General features: G+C 62.4%; 1 protein-coding gene across 2 annotated transcripts; it reads right to left on the reverse strand.

The window, feature by feature from the left end:
- Positions 1 to 1,179: 1,179 nt before the first annotated feature.
- REXO1 (RNA exonuclease 1 homolog) lies at positions 1,180 to 21,912 on the reverse strand. 2 transcript variants are annotated; one of them, XM_022557286.3, is made up of 16 exons: positions 21,633 to 21,906; positions 10,209 to 11,935; positions 9,139 to 9,243; positions 7,850 to 8,060; positions 5,882 to 6,045; positions 5,601 to 5,732; positions 5,413 to 5,536; positions 4,762 to 4,875; positions 4,515 to 4,652; positions 4,285 to 4,398; positions 3,611 to 3,684; positions 3,275 to 3,385; positions 2,742 to 2,857; positions 2,437 to 2,575; positions 2,130 to 2,250; positions 1,180 to 2,059 (listed from the first exon to the last, which is right to left on the reverse strand). In XM_022557286.3, exons 1-16 carry the CDS (start codon positions 21,787 to 21,789, stop codon positions 1,971 to 1,973), a joined length of 3,636 nt encoding a protein of 1,211 aa, XP_022412994.2. In that variant the 5' UTR covers positions 21,790 to 21,906; the 3' UTR covers positions 1,180 to 1,970. The 2 variants fall into 2 exon arrangements, with proteins under 2 accessions (XP_022412994.2, XP_022412995.2); XM_022557287.3 differs by lacking the exons at positions 1,180 to 2,059; positions 2,130 to 2,250; positions 2,437 to 2,575; ... (1 more) ...; positions 3,275 to 3,385; positions 3,611 to 3,684 and adding an exon at positions 3,694 to 4,170 and having other exon boundaries at positions 21,633 to 21,912.
- Between the last annotated feature and the right edge of the window lie 2,087 nt (positions 21,913 to 23,999).

Here is a 23,999-nt window from a genome sequence, read left to right on the forward strand (position 1 = left end):
CTGGGGCACTCATGCTCTGGGGAGGGGGACAGACCACACAGAAACGGGGCTCCTGGGATGCTGCCTGCATCCTTTCTTTAGAAGAACACTCCTTGTTCACAGAGGGTGGGGGAAAGTCAACTGGTCACAAGAACAGCCCCGGAGGGACACGATGGTGGCAGAGGCCTGACTTCACCAAGAACCCTCCCCTCAGGGCCCCTGTGGACAGAGAATGTTGCTCACCATCAAGCCTTCTGCCACTGCAGCGCCACCCCCCTTCCCCACAGTGGTGCGCCGTGAGGGGATTCAGGATGGAGAATAACCAGATACTGGCCCTGGATAGCTGAAGTGCATATCAAAGGAATGATTTCAGTGAGCCCAGACAGCATCTAGGATCTTCCCATACACAGAAAAGCACTGCAATCATTAACTAGAGATGTCAGCTTTTTGTGATTAGCAGGAACCTTTTGATGTTTGACTCTATGGGGTTTTTTTCACAAAAACTCCGAGGAACAGTTCCTCAGAGCTATATGAGAGGCAACGTCTTGGGCTACAGTCCTCAGTAAGTTCCTGGAATAAAACATAACTCACAGCTTTCAGGTCTTGTATTTTTCAGTCGACGCCCCCTGGGAACTCTGCAGCCCTGGCTGCTGTGTCCTCAGATGGGAGCCTGCCCTCTTGGCCTTTAGCAAAAGCCAGAGGAACTTCTGCGGAAGTGGAGTGGCAAGGGGGCCTCCTCCAGGCAGCCCTCCTTCCAGGATCTTCGTGCTCCTGCACAGGGACCTGGGGCCCCCCAGCATCTCCCCGACCCATGAGGCTCTTTGGGCTTCACTTTTCGCTTTACCCAGTGGCTGCCCTTCCCTTCCCAAGTTAGCTGCTCAGACAGGGAACATGCAGCGGTGGCCGGGGTCTCCCCACTCCCAGCCCCGTATGCAGGCCCCACCTCATGAGTGGGCAAGGCAACTCCAGTCCCAGGGCCTGGCCGCTGGCCCCACTGTCACGGAACCCCGAGGGGCTGGAAGCATGGGGCCCTGGTCTGCTCTGGACACTGGTCCTGGGGGCAACCCGAGCACTGGGCTGGTTTTTGTGAAGGACAGCAAGGTCCCATTCCTGATTCCCCCCGTTACGGGTGACGGTGACCTCCACTGTGTGTGTAGAGCCACACCTGGCACCAAGAACACCTCCAGACGCCATGAGCTCTAAAATCCATACAAACGTTTATTCTGCCCCTGCCTGGGGGTGGGGGAGAGGGGATGCAGGAACTGGGGCACTGCGGGCCTTTACAGACAGCCCCCCGAGGAGGGCGGGGCTCTGGCGGGAAGACAAGTGTCCAGAGGCTGATGGGCCCTGGGGCGTCCAGAAGGCAAGGCCCTGGGGGCTGATGGAGGGGCTGGCTTGGTTCCCAGAACTCCCAGGTCCTGGCGGCTGCTGGGGTGCCGGTGCTCCACTCCCAGCTCTACCCCCGTCCCCCGGGAGGGAAGGCAGCACCAGGGCCTTGCTCCTCCAGGTGGGGGAAGACAACTGTGCAAGTTATCAGGTTTAAATTACAAATAATAAAAATAACAATACAAAATAAAAAGACAACTCCTGTCACAAACAAACCCTCGACAAGCCTGCCCAGCCGCCCCCCGCCCACGAGAAGGAGCAGGGGCAGGTGGTCTCGCTGCCTGGGGCACGAGCAGGGCCCGCGGGAGGTGCCGGGCGGGAGGGACCTGGCCTCGCCCGTCGAGTCAGCAGCAGTCTCCAGAGGACAGAGGTCTGGGGCAGAGAGGCAGGGACGGGCGACGGGGTGCGGCGGGGGCTCGGGGCTCCGGGGTCAGTCTCGGCGTTGGGCTCTCGTGGCCTCCGGTTTGTCCCGTTCTCTCGGTTTTCTGTGTCTTGGCGACGTGGACAGGGTTAGATCTCGAGATTTATTGCACTGTTTTGGAAGAGGCCTGGGGTAGAGAACGGGCCGGGGCGGCAGGAGAGGCGGGCGGGCGGGCAGGCGGCGGTCACCGCTTGGTCTTGGCGTCTTCGCGGATCTTCCAGATCACCAGGTGCATGCAGGCGCTGGCGTCCTCACTGGAGCTGTGCCCGTCCACTGCAGGGCAGACAAATGCGTCAGGGCAGGGAGCCCACGGCCCCCACAGCCCCCGCGGCCCGGCACTCACCATTGTCCTGGATGATCTGTCTGAGGTAGTCGGCCATGAGATTCCGCAGGGAGCGCTTGTAGGGGAGGCCCAGGCGATGCGGGAATAACACGGACGTGTCCACCACGGTGCTATGGATGACCTGTGGGCGGGCGGGTGGGCGGTCAGGGACCACAGGAGGGCTGGGGTGGCAAAGGGGGGAGGGGGACGCCGAGTGCCTGGTCCCCGACCCTACAGCTCCTGCCCTGGGCTGAGGGCAGCGGGCCCCAGACGGCCCCACCCACCCTCTGAGGACCCTCAGGGAGCCGAAGACGAGGCAGGCGGGTACCTTCAAGGCCAGCAGGTCGCTCTCCAGGCTGTGGCCGATGAGGATGGTGTCTGAACTGAACATGCTCAGCAAGACGGCCTGGACGTCCCGCAGCGAGATGCTCGTGTCCGTGAGGTCGGCCTCAGTCACCCCTGAAAACCTGGGGCGGGAGGATGGAGGCCTTAGGGAGCTGGGGAGGGCACAGGGACCCCAACCCGGGGCTGGGCTGCGGGCAGGAAGGCTGGGCCGTGGTGGGGAATGGGGGTCCTGCCAGGGCTCCCAGCTCCTTGGTCAAGGGATCGGGGGTCAGGGTGGGAGGGGCACACCTAGTGTTATAGTCGACGATCTCATTGTCCGGCCTGACGAAGGTGTCGTACACAACCTGGAGCTCTGTGTCCACCACCGTGACGCGCGTTAGCTCCAGGCCATACGTGGTGTAAGACTGCGGGGCCAGAGGACAGGCCTCAGACGGAGCGCCCGGTGGCCCTCCCCAGCCCCGCACACCAGCGCTCCCGCCTAGGCCACCCCTGTCCCTGAACCCTGCGGGCAGAGGCTCAGCTCCCACTCTCAGATACGGAAACCAGGCCAGAGGCCTTCCGGGGCTTCTCTGCGGGTCAGAGGGGGCGTGAGCCCAGGCACCCTCCCAAAGCCAGAGCTGTGCTCATGAGGCCCACACAGCCTCCGAGAGCCAAGGTGGACCTTGTGTGCCAGGCCCTGGGGCGCAGGCAAGGCTGTGACAGGTGCTCAGCGGGCAGGTGGGCCCGGCTGCCGTTCATACTCTTATCCCGGCACCTGCGCTGGCCCGAGGCTCTGGGTAGAGAGACCGGGTCAGCCCCGCTGGGCAGCCGGGCCGCCTCACCATCTCACAGTCGAGGGCGTAGACTCCTGGGTGTGCATCTCCTGAAAGTTCTTTCTCAAAGGTTTTCACAAACCCTTCGAGGTTTTCCTTCCGGCCGTCCTGCACGTGTTGCTGAGGGTGGGAGGGAAGGAAGGTCAGGGCGGCAGGCTCGGAAGGGCAAGGCCGGGCTCAGGGGGCTGTGCTGTGCTGGTGGCTTTCACAGACTGTCCACCTCTTCCCAAAGCCCCCAGACCAGGCAGGTAGTTCAAGGATGGGAAAAGGGCAGCTCAGAGGTCAGGACTCTGGCCAGAATGGGGGAGGGGCTTCCCAGGACGAGGAAGGGCCCAGGACACCTACCTTGGCGACCTGACAGCCGGCGGAGCCAATGGCGGCCGAGCAGCATGTGTACTGAGTCTCCCAGCCCCCTGCCACTGCAAGGGAGACGCGGTCAGCAGACCTCCTTGATGCCCTGGGCCCAAGCCTCCCGCAGGGAACTACAAATGCCAGCTGGTTTGCCTGCGCGGGGCAGGGGCTTCCCAGTGCCCTTCCCTGGAGGGGCGCCAGGCCCGACCAGGCAGTGAGGGGCCAGGACAGCTCGCAGACCCGCCGCCCTGCCCAGGCTTAGCGCAAGCCCTTCGCATTTGGTAGTGAGGACACGCCTGGCGCGGCTCCCAGGGAGGCCTGCCCACCCAGAGACGGGTCTGCGGGCGGCCAGCCGGCAGCTCCACCCCGTGTGTTCCCAGGAGAGGGAATTTGGCCACATCGGCGACAAAATGAAACAAGCAGTTGCAGGACAGGACGAACGCTTTGTTCCCACTGAGGCAGAACCGCCCACGTAGTTCCACGGGGACAGTCGTGGAAAGGATGCGTAGGGGCCTCATGAGGCGGGAGGCCTTCCTTTTATCTACCCAGGAACACTGTCACAGGAAGACCTTTGTGTTACTTTTCCCATGAAGAACAACCAACGGAAAAAAGTTACAAATGGTCAGAGCTGGCGCCAGCCCAGCCCAGCGGCCCAGCGGGGGTCTCACCTCGGTTCCGGCGGAGCCGCCCCCAGTGGTAGTAACACTCCTCGTCGCGCACGCAGCGGCCGGAGGAGGACACGAGGTACTCGGTGCCGCAGCGGCAGCAGACCCTGCAGGCGGCTGCGAGTGGGGATGGGGCAGGAGGAAGGGCGATGCGTCAGGCCAGCTGGGCCGGGCGTTCCATGTCCCCAGATGGCCCCCTCCGCCCCAAGGGCAGTGGCGCAGGAGGTACTCACAGTCCTTGGGCTTCTTCTCCTCGGCCGTGAAGATGATGGCGCCCCCTGGCTTCTCGGGGTGCGGGAAGGGGTAGCCGTTCTCCTTGAGCTGGGCCTCAGTGAGCAGGTACTCCTTGAGGCGGCTGTACAGGGCGGCCCCTGGGGACAGGGGAGAGGGGGTCAGCCCCCAGCCGGGCTGGGGCTGGACCCAGCGGCCGGGGAGGGTGGGAGAGCCTCCAGGGGCCGCACCCGGAGGAGCCAGGCTCACCTTTCAGATCCTCCACGCGGGGGCTGCTGGGACGGCTGAGCGAAAAGCTAGTCTTGGCAGCCAACTTGCCCCCCAGCACCACTTCATGGGACACCACCCTCCGGCCGCTGGGTTCTGGAAGGTGAGGGGAGGGTAAACGAGGTTCAGACCTCAGACCTCACAAGTGCTCCTCCACCCTCCTCCAGAAGGGGACGACCTGACCTCCTGTGATGTGCACTCTTTGGGGAGCAGCAGGCTGCCCGGCAGCCCCTCCACCGCCCCTGGACCCCCCGGGGGTCTTCACCCCTTGGAGAAGAAAGGGAAAGGACTCTACACAGGCTCTGATGGCCACCTCGGGCGCTGTGCGCAGCTGCCTGCCAGGGGAGCGGGCCGAACCGGAGAGCAGGCGGAGCAGACGGGCGCTAATGCATCCTTCGAGAGGGCTCAGGAAATGCCCCCCTGCTTTGTGCTTTGAAGAGGCCCCCATTAGCGGCGGCCCTCGGCTCGCTGAAGAGGGCGGTTAACAGCGAGAGGAGGCTGTTCTGAGGGCATGGGCCCAGCGCCATCCTGACAGGAGCCTGGCAACTGGGTGGCCGGCGTGCAGAGCCTTTGTCTGACAACCTGCCGGCGGCCCGGGGAGGGCTGGGCCCCGGTCCTCCGGAGGCGACTTACTGTTGAGACCAGGCCCGGTGCCAGGGCCCAGGCCGCGCAGCTTCTTGAGGGTGTTCACGGCCACGTTCAGGTAGATGTTCTTGCTGGGGCTCCGGTCGTAGGCCACCTTCTCCTCGTTGAGTGCCTGCAGGAGGACACTCGGCTCAGCCCAGCCCAGCCCCGCCTCCCACCAGCCCCGCCCCACGCACCTTCTCTATGGCTTCCTGGTTAGAAGAGCAAAACTTGAGGCACTCTTCAATGAACAGGTTGAGATAGCGCTGGCGGATGACAGTGGGGACTTTGCCCCCGAACTCTTTTGGGATAACGGGCTTCTTTAAACTCTAGGGGAACAGAGACCAGCAGAGTGTGGCACGCTCCCGTCTGCACCCCGCTCAGGGTCTGCAAACTGAAACTGCTCGAAGGAGTAAGGCTACGGGTTAAGTGGAAACAACAGGGGAGCAAGGAGAGGTAAGCTAAGCAGAGGGCTCACCTGTAAGGATGGACTGTGCGCCACACGCTTGGGGGCCACGGTGGCGGTAGTCTTGGACGCCATGCCCGACAACGTACGCGTCTTCAGGGGCTGGCTGCCCGGCTCGGGGCCATTGGGGGGCTGGCTGCTGCTGGCCGAGAGGGTCCTCTTGGCACCTGTAGGGGCTGGAGGGGGACGGGGGACGTGAGTACGGGAGGAGAGCACGCCCATCACTGAGCTGCAGAGCACCAGGCAGCTGCGGCCGTTCAGCACCAGCAGGACGTGCGTCTCGGGGCACAGGTGGAAGGGCCGGAGTCTGGCCTGTGGGCTGTGGAACGCCATTAGGCTCTATCAGCTTTCAGGCAAGTCCATCGAGAGGGGACGCGACGAAAACGGTGCTTCGGAGGCCGGCTCAGGCAAGGTCGCCACTGGGGTGGCCCTGCAAGTGGCGGGGGGGTGTGGGGAGCCTCTGCCACATGCTGCGGCCCCGACCCCGAGGCGCTCAAGTGTGAGGGACGAAAGGCCCTGGCTCCTGGGCAGAGGGCCTGCTCACTGTGACCGGCCAGCCTGCCCCCAGCGACCTCTGTTCTATCTCTCTCTTTGATGAGGTCACAAACCAGACAGTCTCCTGTGACCACCAGCAGGGCTGTTTCCAAGGGCCCGGAGGGTGGGTGGGGTGGCGGGAGGGCTCAGCCCCGAGGAAGGACAGAAGCAGCAAGGAGACCGAGGCACAGATACAGTGCGGCGGGGCCCACACCAGGCCCAGCCTCTCGGGCCACAAAGGAGGCCAGCTGCCGACCGGCCTCGGCTCTAAGAACGCACACTTTTCAGTGATGGAGGAAGGAACGCTTTTACGGTCATCTGGAGCATGAGGCATTGGATGACAGGTGAGTCCCCCTGGGGCTCAGAAGAGCCGCCACCCCACCCGAGCACGTGCAGTGACAACGGTGGCAGCACTGTCCCAAGCCATCGGTGATGACCAGACAACCTGAGAGCAGGTGCAGGCTTTTGAGAGTGTGTGTCTCAGGTCCACAGCTCAGGTCAATCTCTGTTCACATCCCCAGGGCCAAACAACTGCTAAAACCCATGCCGGAGATAGAGCCCCTGGCTGACAAGCCGCCTGGCTATAAGCGCTCCCTCCAGCATCCTGGGGCAGGGGGAAGGATGGGGATCTGGCCAGCTTCTCCTAAAGGAGGCTCTAGCACCCAGGGAAACCAAGGAGGCCTGCGGAAGCCTGTATCCGCAGGACCAGCGTGTGGAGCCGTCTCCTCGGGGCTGACTCCTCAAAGGGGTCTTGGAACTAGCAGGAAGGGCATCCCAGGCAGCTGTTCAGACAGTAGGGGTCCCCCTGGCCCAAGGGGGCAAATGACTGCATCTGAACGAGCCTCCAGGTGGCTGCAGAGCCCCGGCTCCTGTCCCAAGTCCTCAGCCCCAGACACACCACTGAGCACCTCACGCATTGGACTGCTGAAGGGCAACCCAGCTTTCAGACAAGCCCAAGTGGGGGGAAAGTGGCCCTCAGGGTGGGAGGGGGAGGAAAACCAGCCCCCAACTCCCACCCCAGATCAGCTGGCTTGACTCAAGGGTGAAGGCCTCCAGGACCACCCCCCCATTAACACCTTACCAGGTGCAAGCCACACCTGGGTGGGAGCCCCCCACAGAGCAGGCAGCAGGGGCAGAGCGGAGTCACAGGCAGACCTCTGGGGCTGGTGGACAGACAGGGAAGGGAGGAAGACACCCCTCAGACTCCCTACGGCCCGCCCCACTGCTAACACCAAAGCCCACAGAGGCCCAGAGCCGCCGGGCGCCACAACAGGCCTGCCTCAGCCTCCCACACAGCTGGGAGACTTTTATCCCCGTTTGACATATAATCACCGAGACGCAGCCAGGCCCTGCTCAAGGCCACCACTACTAACATAAAAGGAGCCCGGCCTTGGGGTCCTCCTGCTGGACAAGAAGCACTCCCGAGACCACAACCCTGGGACCCACCTGCAGCCAGGAGGGGGTTGGGGACGTGGGCAATCCTCCTCTTCTCTCCGGGGGCTGAGATGTGCACGGAGGACTGCTTCTCGGCCAGCGGCTGGGCAGCCTGGAGCCGGCTGGCTGACTCCCTCTGTGCCTGCTGGGCCCGGCGGTAGCACACCTCCTGGGCAGTCGGGGGACGGGTAGGAGGCGCTGGGCCTCTGCTTGTGGGCTCCGCCTGGGTGACAAATTTCAAGTCCAGACTGCACATCAGAGGTACCCAGAGCAGGCCTCGCGGGGTGTCAGGAGAGGGGTAGTACTGTGGGGCGGGCGGCAGGTGCTCCAGGGCTGGGATGGGGCAGGCCACCTCAGAAGCCTCCTCCTGAGTGTGCAGGGGCCCCGGAGGGAACCAGCTCTCCCCCTCCTGAGTGTGCAGGGGTCCCGGAGGGAACCAGCTCTCCTCCTCCTCCTGAGTGTGCAGTGGCCCCGGAGGGAACCAGCTCTCCCCCTCCTGAGTGTGCAGGGGTCCCGGAGGGAACCAGCTCTCCTCCTCCTCCTGAGTGTGCAGGGGTCCCGGAGGGAACCAGCTGGTCTTCTGAGTTTGCTGATACCCTGGAAGGAACCAACTAGCTTCCCCCCAAGTTTGCAGATACCTGGGAGGGAACCAGCTTGGTGCTTCGGCTCTCAAATTCACCATGATGCTTCACTATCCCAGGTCCCTTCCCAGCCCTGCTGTCCTGGCTTCTAAGTGCCCAGACTGTGCTCTCAGCCCTTATATAGACACAGAGTGGGTGGGAACCCCCAGCACCTAGATTAGATTCTGCTTGATCCAATCTTCTCTGAACTGTACTTCCAAAATCCCCATCCGGGTGGGGCAGGGGTCTGGTGATTGGATCACCTGCAGTTCTTCAGCCAGGAGCCCTGTCTTCTGCTCCAGCCTTCCCTGTGCTAACTAACTGAGTAGCCCCATAGTGACTGACAATTGATCCTGTCTCTGGACCACAAGGGAGGAAACCTAGGCTCAGAGAGGTCACACCACTTGCCCAAGATCACACAGCGTACCTCTGAACTGGGACTGGGATGGGGCAGTGCGACCCTGCTGGAGGGCTGCCCCTCATCTCGCTGTCCCTGCTCTGTGCCCCACTCTGCGCACTAAGTGCAACTTGATGACTGGACGTGGGTCCCTGGCATTTTTCTGCAGGACACAGGCAGTGCTGGATCCACGGCTGCCAGAGGCACCCATGGGCAAGGGAGAGCGCGGCCCATCTCCCCCCTGCCAGCCTCTACCCAGGACCCAGAAGCGGGCCCTCCCTTACCTCCTTGCCTTGCTTGGAGAGGTGAGAGATCCTCCTCTTCTGCCCAGGAAACAGAGTGGTCAGCCCCGAGTGCCCCTGTTCCTCGGTCTTCTCCTCCTTGGGGGGCTGAGACACACATCCGGCCCTCAGCGAGGCCCCCCCCCACACCGATGCTGCGGCTCTTCTCACCCTGGCCCGCAGCACGCGGAGGGTCTGACTCCCAGGCCCAAGGAGCAGGTGGAAGACAGTACCGTGCTGAGGGAGGGCTGCCGCGTCTAGAGATGCAATTTGGGGCATCTGCCCCACCTCCCAGGTGAGCAAACAGACTTGGCGCCCCGGAGCCAAGGCCCCCAGTTGCTGCCTGAACCCCGGGCCCTCCTCCCAGGCCCTGCGGATGGTGAGTTCTGCAGACTTGGCCCAGCCCACGCTCACGCCTGCCTCTTGCTCCCCTCCCACCCAGCCAGCACAGGGACGAACTCAGAATCGTGGGAATGAAGGGGAAGAAATCAGAAAAGCAAAGGGCCAAGAACAGGGTGGGGCACTAAGGGAGGGAGTAAGGGGTGGGGCCAGGGTCCCACCCTGGGATCCCTCAGGAGCCGCAGGTTCTCTGGAGGGACTGACTGGCTCAGCCTGCTTTGTTTAGAGCAAGCTCCCTCTGGTGGCGAGGTGGGGACACTGCAGCAGGAGACCAGAAAGGTGGAGGCTGGCTGAGTTTGGGGAGGTCAGGGACGGGTTGTGGGGGGGGGGGGGAAGCCGGGGAAGGAGGGAGGAGGGGAGAGGCAAGAGAGGCAGGGGAGAAGCAATGCTTCAGTGGGGAGAGAGGGCTAGGGAAGGCGGGATGGTGGTGCCTGATACCCCTTGGCCAGGATGCTCTCAGAAGGCTGCCGCGGGAACCCCGCCGGGTGGGCCATAAGCCAGCGTCCTCTTTCTGGACGGGGTGCAGGGGGGCAGCAGGCAGCCAGCGAGGGGTCCTGAATTCTGAACGAGTTGAGAGGCCGACGCTGAGCGAGCCGTCTCCACCAGGCGCTGGGACTCCAGTCACGGGGGAAGCCAGGAAGGAGCCCGGCTGCCCGAGCCCAGCCCGCCCTCACCTGCCGGGCCAGGCGGCCCTTGTCCTCCGTCTTGACAGCGGTGGACTCGTTGAAAATGCGCAGGCACTCCTCCATGGGGTCGGAGTCAAAGTCGACCTCCTTCTCCAGGGCCGAGTAGTCCACGTCGGAGCCCGCCCCCGAGGAGGAGGAGGAGGGGCGGGGAGGGGAGGACCTGCTGGCCGAGGGGGGTGGGGAGGCCTTGAGGCGTTTGGGCGGCCCCTGCGCGCCACAGAGGCCCAGGCTGGAGTCCGAGTCGGAATCGGAGCTGGAGCTGAGGCTGGGGAGGGCAGGCGGCCGCGGGGTGGGCGCCTCGGGCCCCGGGTCCTCGTCCTCGCTCTCATCCCCGAAGAGCTCGGCATGGCTCAGGGCCCGCCTCGGCAGCTTGGGGGCACCCCGGGGAGCACCCTCATCCAGCGAGCGGGCCTTCCGCTGTGCCAGCTTCCCTGACGGGGTCTTCCTGCCCGTCCTGTCTGGCAGCTGGTGGGCAGCCCCTTGTGCGGGGCTGGGCCGCGGTCCCGGCCCCTCGGGCCGGCCTTTCCCTGAGCTGGCCACCGGAGTGGCTGAAGATGGCTTCTTCTTGGTCCCTTGGGGCCGCTCTGCCCTGTGCCGGGGGCTGCCGGCCCGCGGGCCCCTCCTGTCCACACAGGGCTTCTCGGCTGGCCTCCCATGCTCTCCATCCTGACCCCTGCCTGTCTTCCCGACACCATCCTTGCGGCCGGCGGCCGGCGGCCCCCCGCTTTTCTTCTTCTTGGGTCTCCCCTCCTTGGGGCTGCTGCGCTCCTGCGAGGCCCTGCCCGGGGAACTGGGCTTGGCAGGAGGCAGCCCGCCTGGGCCCTTGGCAGGCTGACTGAGGTCCCCCACGTCGTATTGCACGGCCATCTCCTTGGTCTCCCGAAGGCTGCCCTCCTCAGGCTCTGGGCCCTCCCTAAAGCCCGGCTTCCCCAGGGCCTTGCTCTCAGGGCCCGCTCGGGCTCTCGGGGGGCTGGCGGTGGCGAGCCTGTCACCCGGAGCAGCAGCGGTATCATCATCAGAGTCTGAGAACCTGGCGTCGCAGCCGCCGAAGGGGTCACAGGGCTTCTTGGGTGCAGGTGTGTAGGGCTCACTGCCGCGGGAGCCCCGGGGCCGCTTGGGGGCCCTGTCGTCCTTGGTGCTGGCCCTGCTGAGCAGGCGGGCGGAGAAGTTGGACAGGGGGTCGTATTCCAGGTCTGTAGATGGCTTGGAGTTGTCTACCACGTACTTGCCGCTGGAGATGGGGCGGCCATACCGCCGGGGCTGGCCCACGGCCTTGGGGACGTACTCCAGGGTGCCACCAGCCCCTCCACCATGGCCCTGACCCCGGTCCAGAGAGGCCAGCGAGTACTTGGTGCCAGGCTCGGTGGGGCTGGCCAGAGGCGTGGGCTGGTAGCTGGCATCGGGGCTTAACAGGCCACGGCCGCCGGGGTTGTATTCGAAGGATAGAGGGAAGGTGTCCCCATCCAGGCCAGCAGTGGGGCCGTGGGGCGCCAGGGCGGGGGCCTCGGCCGAGCCATGCTCCCGGGCCGTCTCCAGGAGCTCCCGGTAGCGCCTCTGCTCCAGCTCCACCTCAGAGCGCACGGCCTCGATGGCCTGGTTGACCAGCTCCAGCTCCAGGATGTCTGAGTGGGGCTCGGCACCTCTGCCCAGGGCGCCATTCTCCCTCTGGGCAGGGGGCTTGGGCAGCTCGGGGTTGTACGGGTCATAACCGAGCCCTGAAACGGAGAGGGAGAAAACAGCAATGAGCAGGCGGCTATAGCAGCAGGCCAGACGAGCCAGTGACCGGTCACTGCCTCGTCCCGGGCCTCGACCCCAGGTGCCAGCAAGGAAGAGCAGAGTACCAGCCTCCAGAACCTACCGGGGGCCAGACCTCCGGCCGACCCCCACCAAGGCTCCAGCAGCAAGTCAGGGTTTCCAGAGGGCCCCTCCCTGCAGGTCCTGCCCCAAAGAGGCTGCCAGGTGGGGTGAGGGCACAGAGCCCAGGCCCCAGAGGAGGCCACAAGATCCCGGGGACTTCACTGCCTGGGACAGGGGATGGTGAGGCCTGGGGAGCTGGGCGAGAGGGTGGCTTCCCCCCAGGGCCCAGCCCACAATGAAGACACACCACGCTGCTCCCTGCAGCCGGGGAGGCCAGACACCCAGCCAGGGCAGAAAGCGCAGGGCGCACAGACGCCTGACTGGGGGGCAACAGGGGTGCGAGAGGGAGCGGGAGGCGGGGCCGACACAGCCCACCCACAGCAGTGGGTGCACAGGCGGATGCACACGGCCCTGCCTGGCGACAGCGCCTTTAGGGCTCTGTCCCCCACACGTGCTCTCGCCCACAGAGAACTCCACCGGCTGCGTGTGTACCAGTGAGGACACAGAAAGCCCCGGAGCGTCCACTGGGAAGGGGCAGTGGGTGGGGTGGACAAAGGACAGCACAGCACATCTCACGGGGGAAGCGAGGCATGACGATGTCCAGGGAACAGCGCCATGGCGTGAAAGACGTTCCGGCAATGGGCAATGTTGGGGAAGCACGAAGTGGGGTGGACGGCAAGGCGGGCACAGGACACACTTAGGTTTGTATCAATCTGAACAGGGGTGGCGGAGCGGCTGGCGGGCTACCTGGCTCCAGGGTGTATTCCACGAGACCAGTCCAACCCCAATACCACCCACGTTGACACGAAGCTCACGGGAGACTCAGGACAGAGGTGCGGAAATTCTCAGTAAGATGTAAGCAAATAAAGCCCAACGTTCTGAGAAAGGATAACGTGTTCAAATATTCCAGAACGTAAAGACGGTTCATTGTTAGAGCGTCTGCCAGACATAATCTATAAAACCTCTGACAAAAAAGTGGATCGATTTGGTGCTTTCTGGTTAGCAAAGTAACAGCCAATTCTCCCAGAACCTCCAGATGGGATAAGCCATGCCCACACCTGGACTGTAGCCCAGGGATACCCACTTTGGACCTCTGAGCTCCAGAACCACCAGAGGAAAAACCCTGTGTTGTTTTAAGGCACCAGTGAGTGGGGTCTTGCTGCAGAAGCCCCAGGAAACGCACACATCACTGATGAAGCACCAGAGAACCCGGCACTGCCGGGGCCTGGGCCGCCTGGGGGCCCAAGGTGGGGCGGGGCCCACTGCAGGCCTGTTGTCTGGCTTGTACCTTGGAACCTATTTTTCAAACAATGCTTAGAAAGGAGAAAAGACACGCGCGTACATCTGTGCTTCAGAACACCGAGGACACACCCAGGCTGCAGGTTATAGATGGGGAGGTAAAACCAAGCTGCAGAGGCCGCAGGGGGTTAGCGGGACTGGGGTGCCAGGGAGCAGTCACTTCATGCCCCCACCTCCCAGCTGAGGATGCCAGGGTGAAGGGCGGAGTGGGGGACAGGTCAGGACACAGAGCCACTGGGCCCTCTGCCCCCCCACAAGGTTCAAGGTGAAGGCACCACAGAGAGGAAAGGCTAGAAACCCCAACAGCGAGATCCAGGGCCCTCTTCCCAGCCCACCCTAACCCTCAACGGGTCCGAAGGCACTAAAGCAGACCCACCCCTAGCCCACCACCGGCCCGGATGAACAGAAGAGCCAGCGCCCCCGCACGCCGTCCCCTCGGAGTGGAGGGCCCAGGACACAAGCCAGGGGGCACTTACAGGGCATCTCAAGTGAGGGGTGGGTCGGGTCTTGCCGGTCTCAGGGGGCCTCCAGCCCAACCCACCTCACTCCCAACCTCCCTCCTGAGGCCAAGATGGCTCCCACCCCAGCCGGCTCCCCTAGGTGGGGGACGGGAGCAAGGGCCCAGCTGGTGGGAATGCCCTCCCCCAGGAGAGGTGGGCAGGGCAGGGTGAGGATCAAATGGATGGGGGTCCTTCCCCACCCCTGACCTGCTCTGGAACAGGTCACAAAGGGCCACAGACAACATGCAAATCACCCAGGAGTGCCTCTAGCCCTTCCCAAATAAGGGCAGAGTTCAAACCCCTGCACTCTGCATTTTGAAAGGGATCCACCCACAAACAAGTCTGTGCTTTGGAAGCAAGGAGAGGAAGGAGGTGCCCTGGGACCCAGCCCCCAACCCCTTAGATCTGAGCTTCCAGGAGCTCTGTCAGCGTGGGGTGTTTTCAGTCCCAGGGGAGGCTGCCTCCTCACACCCCATCAGGCTACACCAAAAAGCAAAAGAAACAGCCCGAGGTGGGCGTGAGCTGGTCTAGGCCAACACCCTCCCCTCCAGGGCCTCAGTATCCCCAAGGTACCATAAGGCCAAATCACCAGCCCGAGGAGCTCCAGACAGGTCTCGACGCGTCAAGGACACAGCTGCCAGGGGCTCGGCAGCAGCCCCCTGTAGCTCAGAAGCTAGTGCATGGGGCCCAGAGCTTGGTCCCTGGAGCTGCAGCCCCAAGTCCCTGCCAAGGCTACTGGAGGCTCGTTGGGGGAGGCGGGCAAATGGAGAAGATATCTGTGATGCTACCTAGCGCCCCCGCCCTACCCCGCCTCAGGGACCGGTAGGAACTGGAGAAGCTCCCTGAGAAAATGTTTTACAAACGACTCGACAGGTGACCCTCGAGAGGTCAGGAATGGCCGTGGGAGCACCTCAGAAGCGCCTCCCCATTACTAGGGAGTTAACCTGGCTGGGAGCCAATGGGAGCTCCTTCGGGGCTTGCACCAGGGAAGCATGCCTTTGGTAAACAAGATTAATTGGGCTGTTTTTCGGAAAGGGGGCGAACCTCGGGATTACTGGAAAAGCACCTTGAAGGCCTGGCTGCTGGGGTTACACTCTCAGAAGCTCCTGCCCCCGGCCCAGGGCAAGGAAGGGGTCGGCTACTGCCACTAGAGGGACACCCACAAGGCCAAGGGCCTGCCCAGGTGGGCCACCGCTTGAAGGATGCCTCTTGGGAAGGCTCCCGGCCAGCTCATGGGGCCCAGCCTTCTTCAGCCGTCCCTGTGCCCAGTTCTGTGTGCACCAGCTCCCACTCCCGGCTCTGGTGCTGCTGGACACTCTCCCAGTGACCCAGTCCCGACCAGCTCTGATCACCAGCTCTGAGCAGGCATCCGGCACAGTGGGGCCCAGGCTAGCTGCCCCACCTCCACGCCGGGAAAAGCAAACACTCGGGGCCACAGCGCTCAGGGAACAGATCACACACAGCCCACGGCGGGTCGAAGGACAACACGGGGTGGTGGCCACCTCCAACCCCTCCAAGCCTTCCCCCTGCTCCTCTCTGCTCCCACCACGCCCTTCCATTCCAGAAAACACTCCGCACCCTTCCATAACTGCGCAGACGCCCCGCCCACAAGCTCTAGCTGCACGTAAAATTAACGACAAGTGAAAATGAGCAGACACACGAGCGTGAAGACCCCACTGGGAGGCACGTGACCCCCACCCAGCCGGCTCCAAGGCCTTCCCCTTTAATCTCTACGTTCGCCCTGCTCGCGTCAGCCCCCCTCACAGAGGAAAGAGGAGGCTGGGTCTAGGGCAGCGGGTGAGGGATCTGCCTAACCCCAAACCCTGGCTCCCCGCCCCCAGACCAGAAGACCCAGCGCCCCGCGATCCTTTCCGGGTCCCGAAAGACTCCCCATCACCCCACCCCTCCTCCCTGCTGCACCTCCAAAGACAAGAAGCACACAGTGGTCCCACCCCCACCCCCCGCCCACTTGTGCTCTGATTAGACATCAGTGGGGACTCCTCCAACCCAGGGGACGGTCACAACACAAGGGGGTGGGCAGGGGGGCCAGGAGAAGACAGACACCGTCCCGCCACACGAGAGGTAAGCAGGACACAAGGATGAGTCGAAGAAGAGCAACCAGACCAGCCCTGCCCCAGGAAGCTACCCAAGTAGCAGAGGCCTCAAAGGCAGTGAAAGAATGGAAGACATTCCACTTCCAACCACTAGGCAAACTTCTATTCATCCTTCAAAGCCCAGCTCGGTAACTGCTTGCTTGGGGACACTCGCCTGACTCCCTGCAACCTCAGGTGCCAACGGCTCACTCCCCCGGACTCTGGGCCGTTATCTGTGCTGCTGGACACCCCTCCTTCCCTTGCAGAGTCCCCACAGCCTGGTCCTCAGATAAGTACTGAATTCAGATAGACCCAGAAGAGCCCTTGAAGGGCCCCAGAGCCAGCTCCTGACTTTACGGACGACACAGAAGCTGTGCCGTGTCTGCATGCATGCCCAGGCTGAGGCCACAGCTTGTGAGATGGCCAAGTCCCAGCCCCCAGAGCACCCAGGTCCATCAGCCACCCGTCCTGCTGCCCCCAGCAACTACAGCAGCAGGCAGGAGGGCAGTTCCCCCAGCAACGTTCCTGGGCTTTCAACACTGCCTGCCACCCGCGCAGCCCTCGGGGGCAGGGTGCTCCACATGGTCCTTTACAGAAAGCCTCAGTGCTCAGAAGAAGCCACGGACCCAGCGCCCTAAAACCGCTGGCACATGTGCCTGCTTCTTCAAAGGGCAGACTGGCTACCACAGGAGCCTGAGGACCTGCCACCACCAAGGAGGACAGGGGACCAGGAGACAACCCTGTGGGGCTCCGGCCGGATCTGCCCTGACCACCTCCCAGCTCCCGTGATCCTCCTTCCGCGCTTTTCCTCTTTAGCGTTCCAGGTTTCGCTTTGAGCCAGATCAGACCAGCAAAAGTCTACCTTCCGCACTTGGACAGCTTAAATAATAATAAACCAAATTCCTATGCACCCAGCGCTCGCTCGTCACTGGAAATGATCCTGTGCGGGGGATTCTGAGGGCAGAATGGGAGGGGAGGAGGACGGCAAAGCAGGAGCATTGCGCAGCACAGCTGAGACGAGAGAGGTGCACTGTGTGTAGAGGGTCTGCGTCGTGACCCCGTTTTGCGAAAGAGGTAACTGACGCCAGGCTCTTCGCACAATGGAAGGTGGAGCCAAAAGGTCTTCATCTGAGGCCCTACTCCACCTGCAGGGCTGAAAGCCAGCCGTGGCGCCTGCACCTCTTCTCTGGAGGATGCTCTGGGGGTGGGGGGTACACTCGGGCACCCATGTGGTCCTCTGAGCTCTCCCAGCGGGGTGCTGTCCCTGTCCACCCCAACCTGGGCGCCTGGGCCGCCCTGCCTCACCTCCAGAGCCAGAGGAGCTGGGGCGGCGACGATTCTCAGGGTTCTTGGCTCCCTGCAGGCGTGGCCAGCCCTCCTGTCCTATTCTCAAATACGAAAGGGGCCAGGTGCTGGGATACTGATCAGGCTGCTCCATGTCACCTGGCACCACTGACGTTTGGGGCTGGAAAACTCTGTGTGTGTCGGGGAAGGGGGCCATCCTGGGCACCGGCGGGCACTGAGCGGCATCCCTGGCCCTCGCCCCCTTGTTGCCAGGATCACCCCCAAGTCATGACAACCGCAGATGTCCCTGTATCGCCCTGTGTCCCCCAGGGGATCAGGACTGTCAACGGTGAGAGACACTGCTTTACTGACACGAAGCAAAGAATCCTAAAATACCAAAAACAGCTTTAAGGGCAGATGTACCCTTATTCAAGTGTCCCAAGCCTGGATCTGGGCAAGAAGGCAGGTTTTTAAAGTTCCCCAAGTGCTTGAAGAGGGGCCGCAGGCCTGGGGACGGCCTCTCACCTCACTGGAGTCTCTGGAGCCTCCACAAAAGAATGCAACTTCACCAGTGAGGCAGGGTCACGAGTACAGGAAAGAGACACAGAGCCTTTTGTTTCTGAGGCTGGGAGGACGCACAACAAGCCAGCAGATGCAGGACTTGCGACAACATACGAAACATCTTTCCTTTGACTTCGCAGCATTCTCCACTGGTTTTAAAATGAACGTTCTCCGAGTCCAGAAAAAAAAGTGCTCTGAATGGAGAGACAACGTGTCCAGGCTGCCGCTGGCTGGGACACTGCCCCCGAAGACAAGGGCTGCATCTGGGTGGGGCTGAACCACAAACACAACCTAGATTCTTCTCATCCTGGTGTAAGAGACGAACTCTGCTCTGAAAATCCAACAGCACCTCTCCTCTACTCCCTCTTTACAAAAAAGTCAAGAACAATAGAACAAGAGAACCACCCACGGGATGGCAGAGAAGGCCCCTCCTCTGGGAGGCCACAGCTTCTATCCTCTGAGCCTGGTGGCCCGGGCTCCCTGGGGCTGGAGCTGCACCTGGGCACACAGTTCCCTGGGAGGGGCAGGGAGGAGACTTTAAATTAAAAAAAAGTGGCCTCAGCAAGAAGCAGCCTATGACCAGGGAGTCTCACCCAGGGTGATCCCGCCCCCCCAGGGGACACTGGGCCACGTCTGGGTACATCTGACATCTGTGCATGTTGTGACTGGGGGGCTGCTGGCATCGAGGGGCTGTGGCCAGGGAGGCTGCTCCACACCCCAAAGTGCCCAGGACTGGCCCAGAGGATAACCCCCCATGTCCCCAGTTTCTGCTATTCTTCATAGCTCCCCCCGACCCCCCATGAAGTGAGAGGCCCTGGCTGGCCTGACCAAAGACCACACCTGACAACCAGCTAGGAAAATCCCTCCCAGGTCCTCAAGTACCCTGGCTGGGCCTCCAGACACAAAGGCGATTCTGCTCTTTGCTGAGGTTTTCTCAGTATCAGTTCTCTCCCAGGAAGGGGAGGGAGGGAAGTGCACACGGCAGTTCACTCTGGAAGAGAAAGTGTCAAACCGAGGAAAGCACTGTCATCAGGGCAGTGGGAAAGCTGCTGGCACCCAGCCCACGGGGGAGTTAGCTAAGGGGCAGCGTGGCCAGCGGCCCGGGGCAGTGATACTGCAGGGGCTGCTGCCCCCTCCTGTTCCAAGTCAGCTTGCGGAGAAAATCAAACAAAACCCACCCTCTTCTGGAAGCACTCGTTTCTCTGGCTGCACCCTCCCTTCCCTGCCTGACTCCTGGCTGCGACCTTCCCTGGAGAAGCAGGGCTTGCTCTCAGGATTCCAGACCACAAGGGGCCGCTGCCGAGGCCTAAATCTGAGACCCCGGGGAGGGGGTTGCCCAGGGAGCTGCCACTGCCACCCAGCTGGGGCCACCCCCGCCTTCCAGCCTCCTTCCGGCCCATCCTTGGAAGGTTTCAGTGCTCAGGCCCTGCTATACCGTCTTTCCCAGATCTCACTGTTACCTCCCAGCCTCAGGGCACAGCACTGAGCCCACGTGTAATGGGCACCCAGGTGCCCAGGTCCCACATGTGCCAGGCAGCAGGAATCGGCCGTCGGTGGTGAGGGGCAAGGGCCTGACAGTCCAGATCAACCCCGTGTCCCCCACTTACCAGCCATGTGTACACAGGTGCGTGGCTTCCCCTCTCTGGGCCTGTCTCCTTGTCCGTAAAATGGGGACAATCGTCCCTACCACTGGTTAAAGAGCACGCCTGAGGGTGCGTGGCGGTAACTGGGCATCCCCCAGCTGAGTGCCAAGGTGGGGACCCTGGAGCACAGGAGGGCAGATTTGAGGGCCGGGAAGAACGGGATGCCCACTCAGCCCTCAGGAGGCCATCAACCCAAGGCCAGAGGTGCTGGGCTACACAGGGACCCCCACATCCTGCCTGCAGGTGGCCATCACCCAGCACCTCAGCATCCTTGCGCAGCCCACCCTTGCCAAAGCACCTGTGCTTGGGCTGTGTCTATCTGGTCAAAAGTGGACCCCCAAAGCCTGGATTTTTGCAGTCTCTCCAAGCCCGATGGGAAGTGGGTTTGTCAAAATCTGATGCAAGGGGAGCTGAAGGGGTGGGGGAGGTCTAGGCACACACTCCCCCTGGCCCACGAGCACGCCACAGAGAAGGAAAGAGAGTGTCAGAGAGGCCCCGCAGCGAGAAAGAGGCCAGGCTGGGATCTGCCCCTGCCTCTCTGCAGGGCAAGGCAGCCCTCGACCAGAAAGTAACCAGAGCACGCCCCCCAGGCCCCGCCCTCCGTGATGGAAAGAGGGCTGCTTATTCTCACCTGCAAAAGGAAAATGCAGACACACTGGGGTCAGGGGTAGGCAGCTGCACTTTTTCCTGCGGGAAAGTGAAGCAGACAGGGCTACATCACCGAATGGATTCTCAAAAACGATCCTTTGGGAAAATGGCCATTTGTGGTGTAGGAAGCAATCAAGAGACTGACTTGGCACGAGAGGAATGCACGGGAAGAGAAGTCAGCGCTCCAGAGCGCAGACGGCTGGAAGGCCACCTGTGGGCTTGCAGAAGAGTCAGTCCCGGGGTCTCAGGGAGCCAGCCCGCCCGGTCTGTCCCGACGGTGAGGAACCCAGACACCAGGGGCTCTTTACAGAACGCCACACACCGCGCCAATAACTCAACAGATGGAGTGAGAAACTGCCCTGTGACAGGGTGACCACCGAGAGGCCTCCCACTCACCCCCTTCCCCTCTCCCAGACCTGAAGCTCAGGCACCTGTGTGCAGGGCTGTCTTCCCTCCTCGAGGGAAGGTTCCTGAGATGCAGGCCGGAGCCCAGCGCAGGTGTGGAGCCCGACCTTGTAGCAAACACTGGGCTACAGGGGCCAGTGGTCTGAGCAAATTTACAGTGGAAATTTGAAAAAATTCTACCTTTTTTTTTTTTTTCTGGCAAACTGGGAAAACAGCCCTATAGTTTCTCCTAGCATGACTCCCCTCTCTTCAAGTAAGAAGACTCTGAGACAAGGACCAGTACCTTATGGGGGAAATCTGGGCCCTGATGGAAAGGGGGAGCCAGTCCCGGAGGACAGGGGCCACAGCGGGAGCCTGAATTCCCCTCGGAAAGAATGACACCACACTCGATCCTCCCGGCGGGCCTTTCCTTGTGATGTCCCTCTTTTTGCCCCCGTTCTTTACGTCTCGGCTCAAGGCTTCCTACGAGAAGCACTGCCTGCCCCCTGACAGCTCTCACCGAACTCTGCCATGACATTGATAATCACCACGCTGATGGGATGCGCAGTCTCTGAGCGTTCTCTCGGAAGGCGGTCCCCGACCCCAAAACACACACAACATACAGTCAACCGGGTTTGACTCACTCCCTAACCCTGGCATGACACACCAGGCTCGACACACAGTCGGCGGCCGCTAAACAAGACCCTCTCGACTCCGCTGTAGTAAACAGGAGCGGCCACGAGCAGAGGCGCGGCGGGGGAGGAAGCGCGGAAATAAACAACGGCTGCAACCAACACCCCGGGCCGGGGAGGCGGCGGGAACGGTTCCCCGGGCAGGAGTCCCGGGCCTGCAGACCAGTGTCGGCCGCGCTCATTTCCCGATCCCCGCGCGCTCCACCCTCGCGACACCTCTAGGAGATCAGGTCCTCCCATTGTTTACGTTTTACACTCATGGAAACGGTGGCTTACAGAGGTCCCGCGACTGGCACTGGGCCCCGGGGTGGGTGGTCCCGGCTTGGGGGGACGAAGCCCGCGACCATGCAGGGAAAGGGCTGAGCGGGGAACAGGAAACCATGGAAACCCGGGCGCTGGGGTCCCGGCCCGCGCCAGGGAACGGAGCCCGGGGCGGGCGCGTAGACATTACCTGCTGCGGGGAGCGCCGCTCCGCCTTCGCCAGGTGCGCCCGGACCCCGGGCCCCGCGGTGCCGGAAGTGGCAGTAGGGCCGCCGGCAGGGTCCCCCAGGCGCCCCGGCCCAGTAGGGGCAGTCGATGGTCCGGAAGAAGCCGGTGGAGCGTAGCATGGTCCGTCCCGCGGCGGGGCCCCGGCCCGGAGCCGCCCGGGCCCCCGGGCCCCCTCACTGGCGCCGCGGTCGCCGCCGCCCGCGGCTCACGGACCCCGCCGCCGCCGCCATCTTGCTCCGAGGTCCCCGGAGGCCCCCGGGACGCCGCCGCAAGGGACCCCGGGAGCGGCTGCCCGAAGTGCGCCTGATCAGAAACGCCTGCTCCCGCGGGACCGAGGTGGGTCACGGACCCCTGGCCTGGGACAGGCGGCTGCGGAGGGAGTGATGGGGGGGCGCAGGCTGCCCTGCCTGCGGCTTCCGGGTGTCTTGCCCCCGTCGCCGCCCGGGCCTCTGTGGCGGCAGAAGCACCATCTTCAGCCCCAGGCCCCTGCGGCACCTGGGCTGTCCAAGGCGCGCCTGATAAAAAAAAAAACGCCCCACAAGGCCCGGCTGCGGCTCATTTGCATTCAATTTGCGTTCTATTAGCTTGTCTCCCGAAAGCGCCCTCTGCGGGTCGATTCGAGTCCTGCGGGCGCATCTCACCTGCACCTGGGAACCCTCACCTGAGTTACTCAGTTCAGGCTCTGAAACTCAACTCCTCCCTGGTTGACTGGCAATAAGCGCTTCATTTCTCCCACCTGGACTCTTGTCAGCAGTCTAATCCCCAGGTCTACCAGAGGAGGCCTGTTCCAATTCACTCATTTGTCCATCAAATATTGAGCACCTACTATATACCAAGGCCCTGCCCTAAATCGTATTTTATGCATTCATCAGATGATGGACATTCGGATTGTTTTTGCCTTTTGTGAATTGTGCTGTTGTGAACATGTGTGTATCTGAGTACCAGTTTTGTTTCAGTACTAGTTTTTCAAATGATGTAAATTTGCCTGTTGCCCTTTTTTTTTTTTTTTTTTGCGGTACACGGGCCTCTCACTGTTGTGGCCTCTCCCGTTGCGGAGCACAGGCTCCGGATGCACAGGCTCAGCGGCCATGGCTCACGGGCCCAGCCGCTCCGCGGCATGTGGGATCTTCCCAGACCGGGGCACGAACCCGCGTCCCCTGCATCGGCAGGCGGACTCTCAACCACTGCGCCACCAGGGAAGCCCTGTTGCCCATTTTTAAAATGTAGGGAGATGTCACATACAACTACAATTCCCAGCCTGTCCACCAGCTGGCAATTACCAAGGATCCTCCTGTGAGCAGGCGGTAGTCTGTGCAGGTCACCTCCCCGCTCTCCCAACCCACCTCTCTCCCTACCTCAGCCACCTGGCCCTGCAGACATATGGGCTTGAGACCCCTCACCCCAGGGGTCTCTCAAGGCCTCTCCTCCATTGCCAACAGGAGGGTGGGCTCCTGAACAAAGCAAAGATCCCCACCCTGGTGGCTGTAGCATTATAGATGCAGACAGACAGACAACAGGAAATCAGTAAATATCTTGATACAAGGTAAAAAGTGCTATGACAGGGAAGCAGAACATGGTAGGGGGCTGGGACAAGGGGTGGTTCACATAGTCCTATGGGAAAGGTGGGATTTGAGCAGTTCTAAGGAAGCGAATGAGGAAGTTAAGCAGGCATCTGGGGGAGGGGCTTTCCAGGAAGAGGGCATAGCGCGTGCAAAGACCCTGGGGCAGGGCCGGGCCTAGCATGTTGGAGGAACAGCTAGAAGGTCCATGTGTCTGGAGCAGAGTGAGCAAGGGGCAGAGAGGGAGGAGGGGAGGGCAGGGAGGGGACGGGGCAGGTCGTGCAGATCCCTGTGGGCCACGGGGAGAGCATGGGCTTTTACACCCAGGGAGGTGGGAGCCTTGCAGGCCTATGGGCAGAGGAGGGACTGGACCTGGTACAGGTGCTCACTGGCGCCCTGTGGCCACTACAGGGTGGACAGACTGTCAGGAGTGAGGGTGGGAGTCAAGGACCACAGGGGAGGCCATGCTGGTCCAGGTGGGCCATGATGAGGTGGGACCAGGTGGAGGCCGAGGAGGGGGGAGAAGTGGGTGGATTCTGGATATGTTTTGAAGGTAGAGCTCTAGGGAGATTTCCGGGTGGACTGGATGTGGGTGGTGAGACAAAGAGGGGAGTCACGGGTGACCCCAAAGATTTTGGCCTGTACACCTGGAAAGATGAAGCTGCAGTGATGAAGGGAAGCCGACCAAGGCAGACTGGGAGCAGGGGTAAGAACATTCCGGGCCTGGAGTTGAGGGTGAGGCCCAGCTGGCATGGACCAGGGGGTGTCCT

Source organism: Delphinapterus leucas, unplaced genomic scaffold (assembly GCF_059928025.1).
Source record: "Delphinapterus leucas isolate spDelLeu-1000000601 "Yukka" unplaced genomic scaffold, BTC_Dleu_Yukka2 spDelLeu_asBTCV2_sq25, whole genome shotgun sequence".
NCBI lineage: Eukaryota > Metazoa > Chordata > Mammalia > Artiodactyla > Monodontidae > Delphinapterus > Delphinapterus leucas.

Coding starts and splice junctions, on each gene's coding strand:
- REXO1 (XM_022557286.3), bottom strand. CDS start 21,789: ATGCTACGCTCCACCGGCTTCTTCCGGACCATCGACTGCCCCTACTGG. Junction 9,244..10,208: donor AGGGCCGCCTGGCCCGGCAG/GTGAGGGCGGGC, acceptor TGTGTGTCTCAG/CCCCCCAAGGAGGAGAAGAC. Junction 6,046..7,849: donor CAACCCCCTCCTGGCTGCAG/GTGGGTCCCAGG, acceptor GTCCCCCTCCAG/CCCCTACAGGTGCCAAGAGG.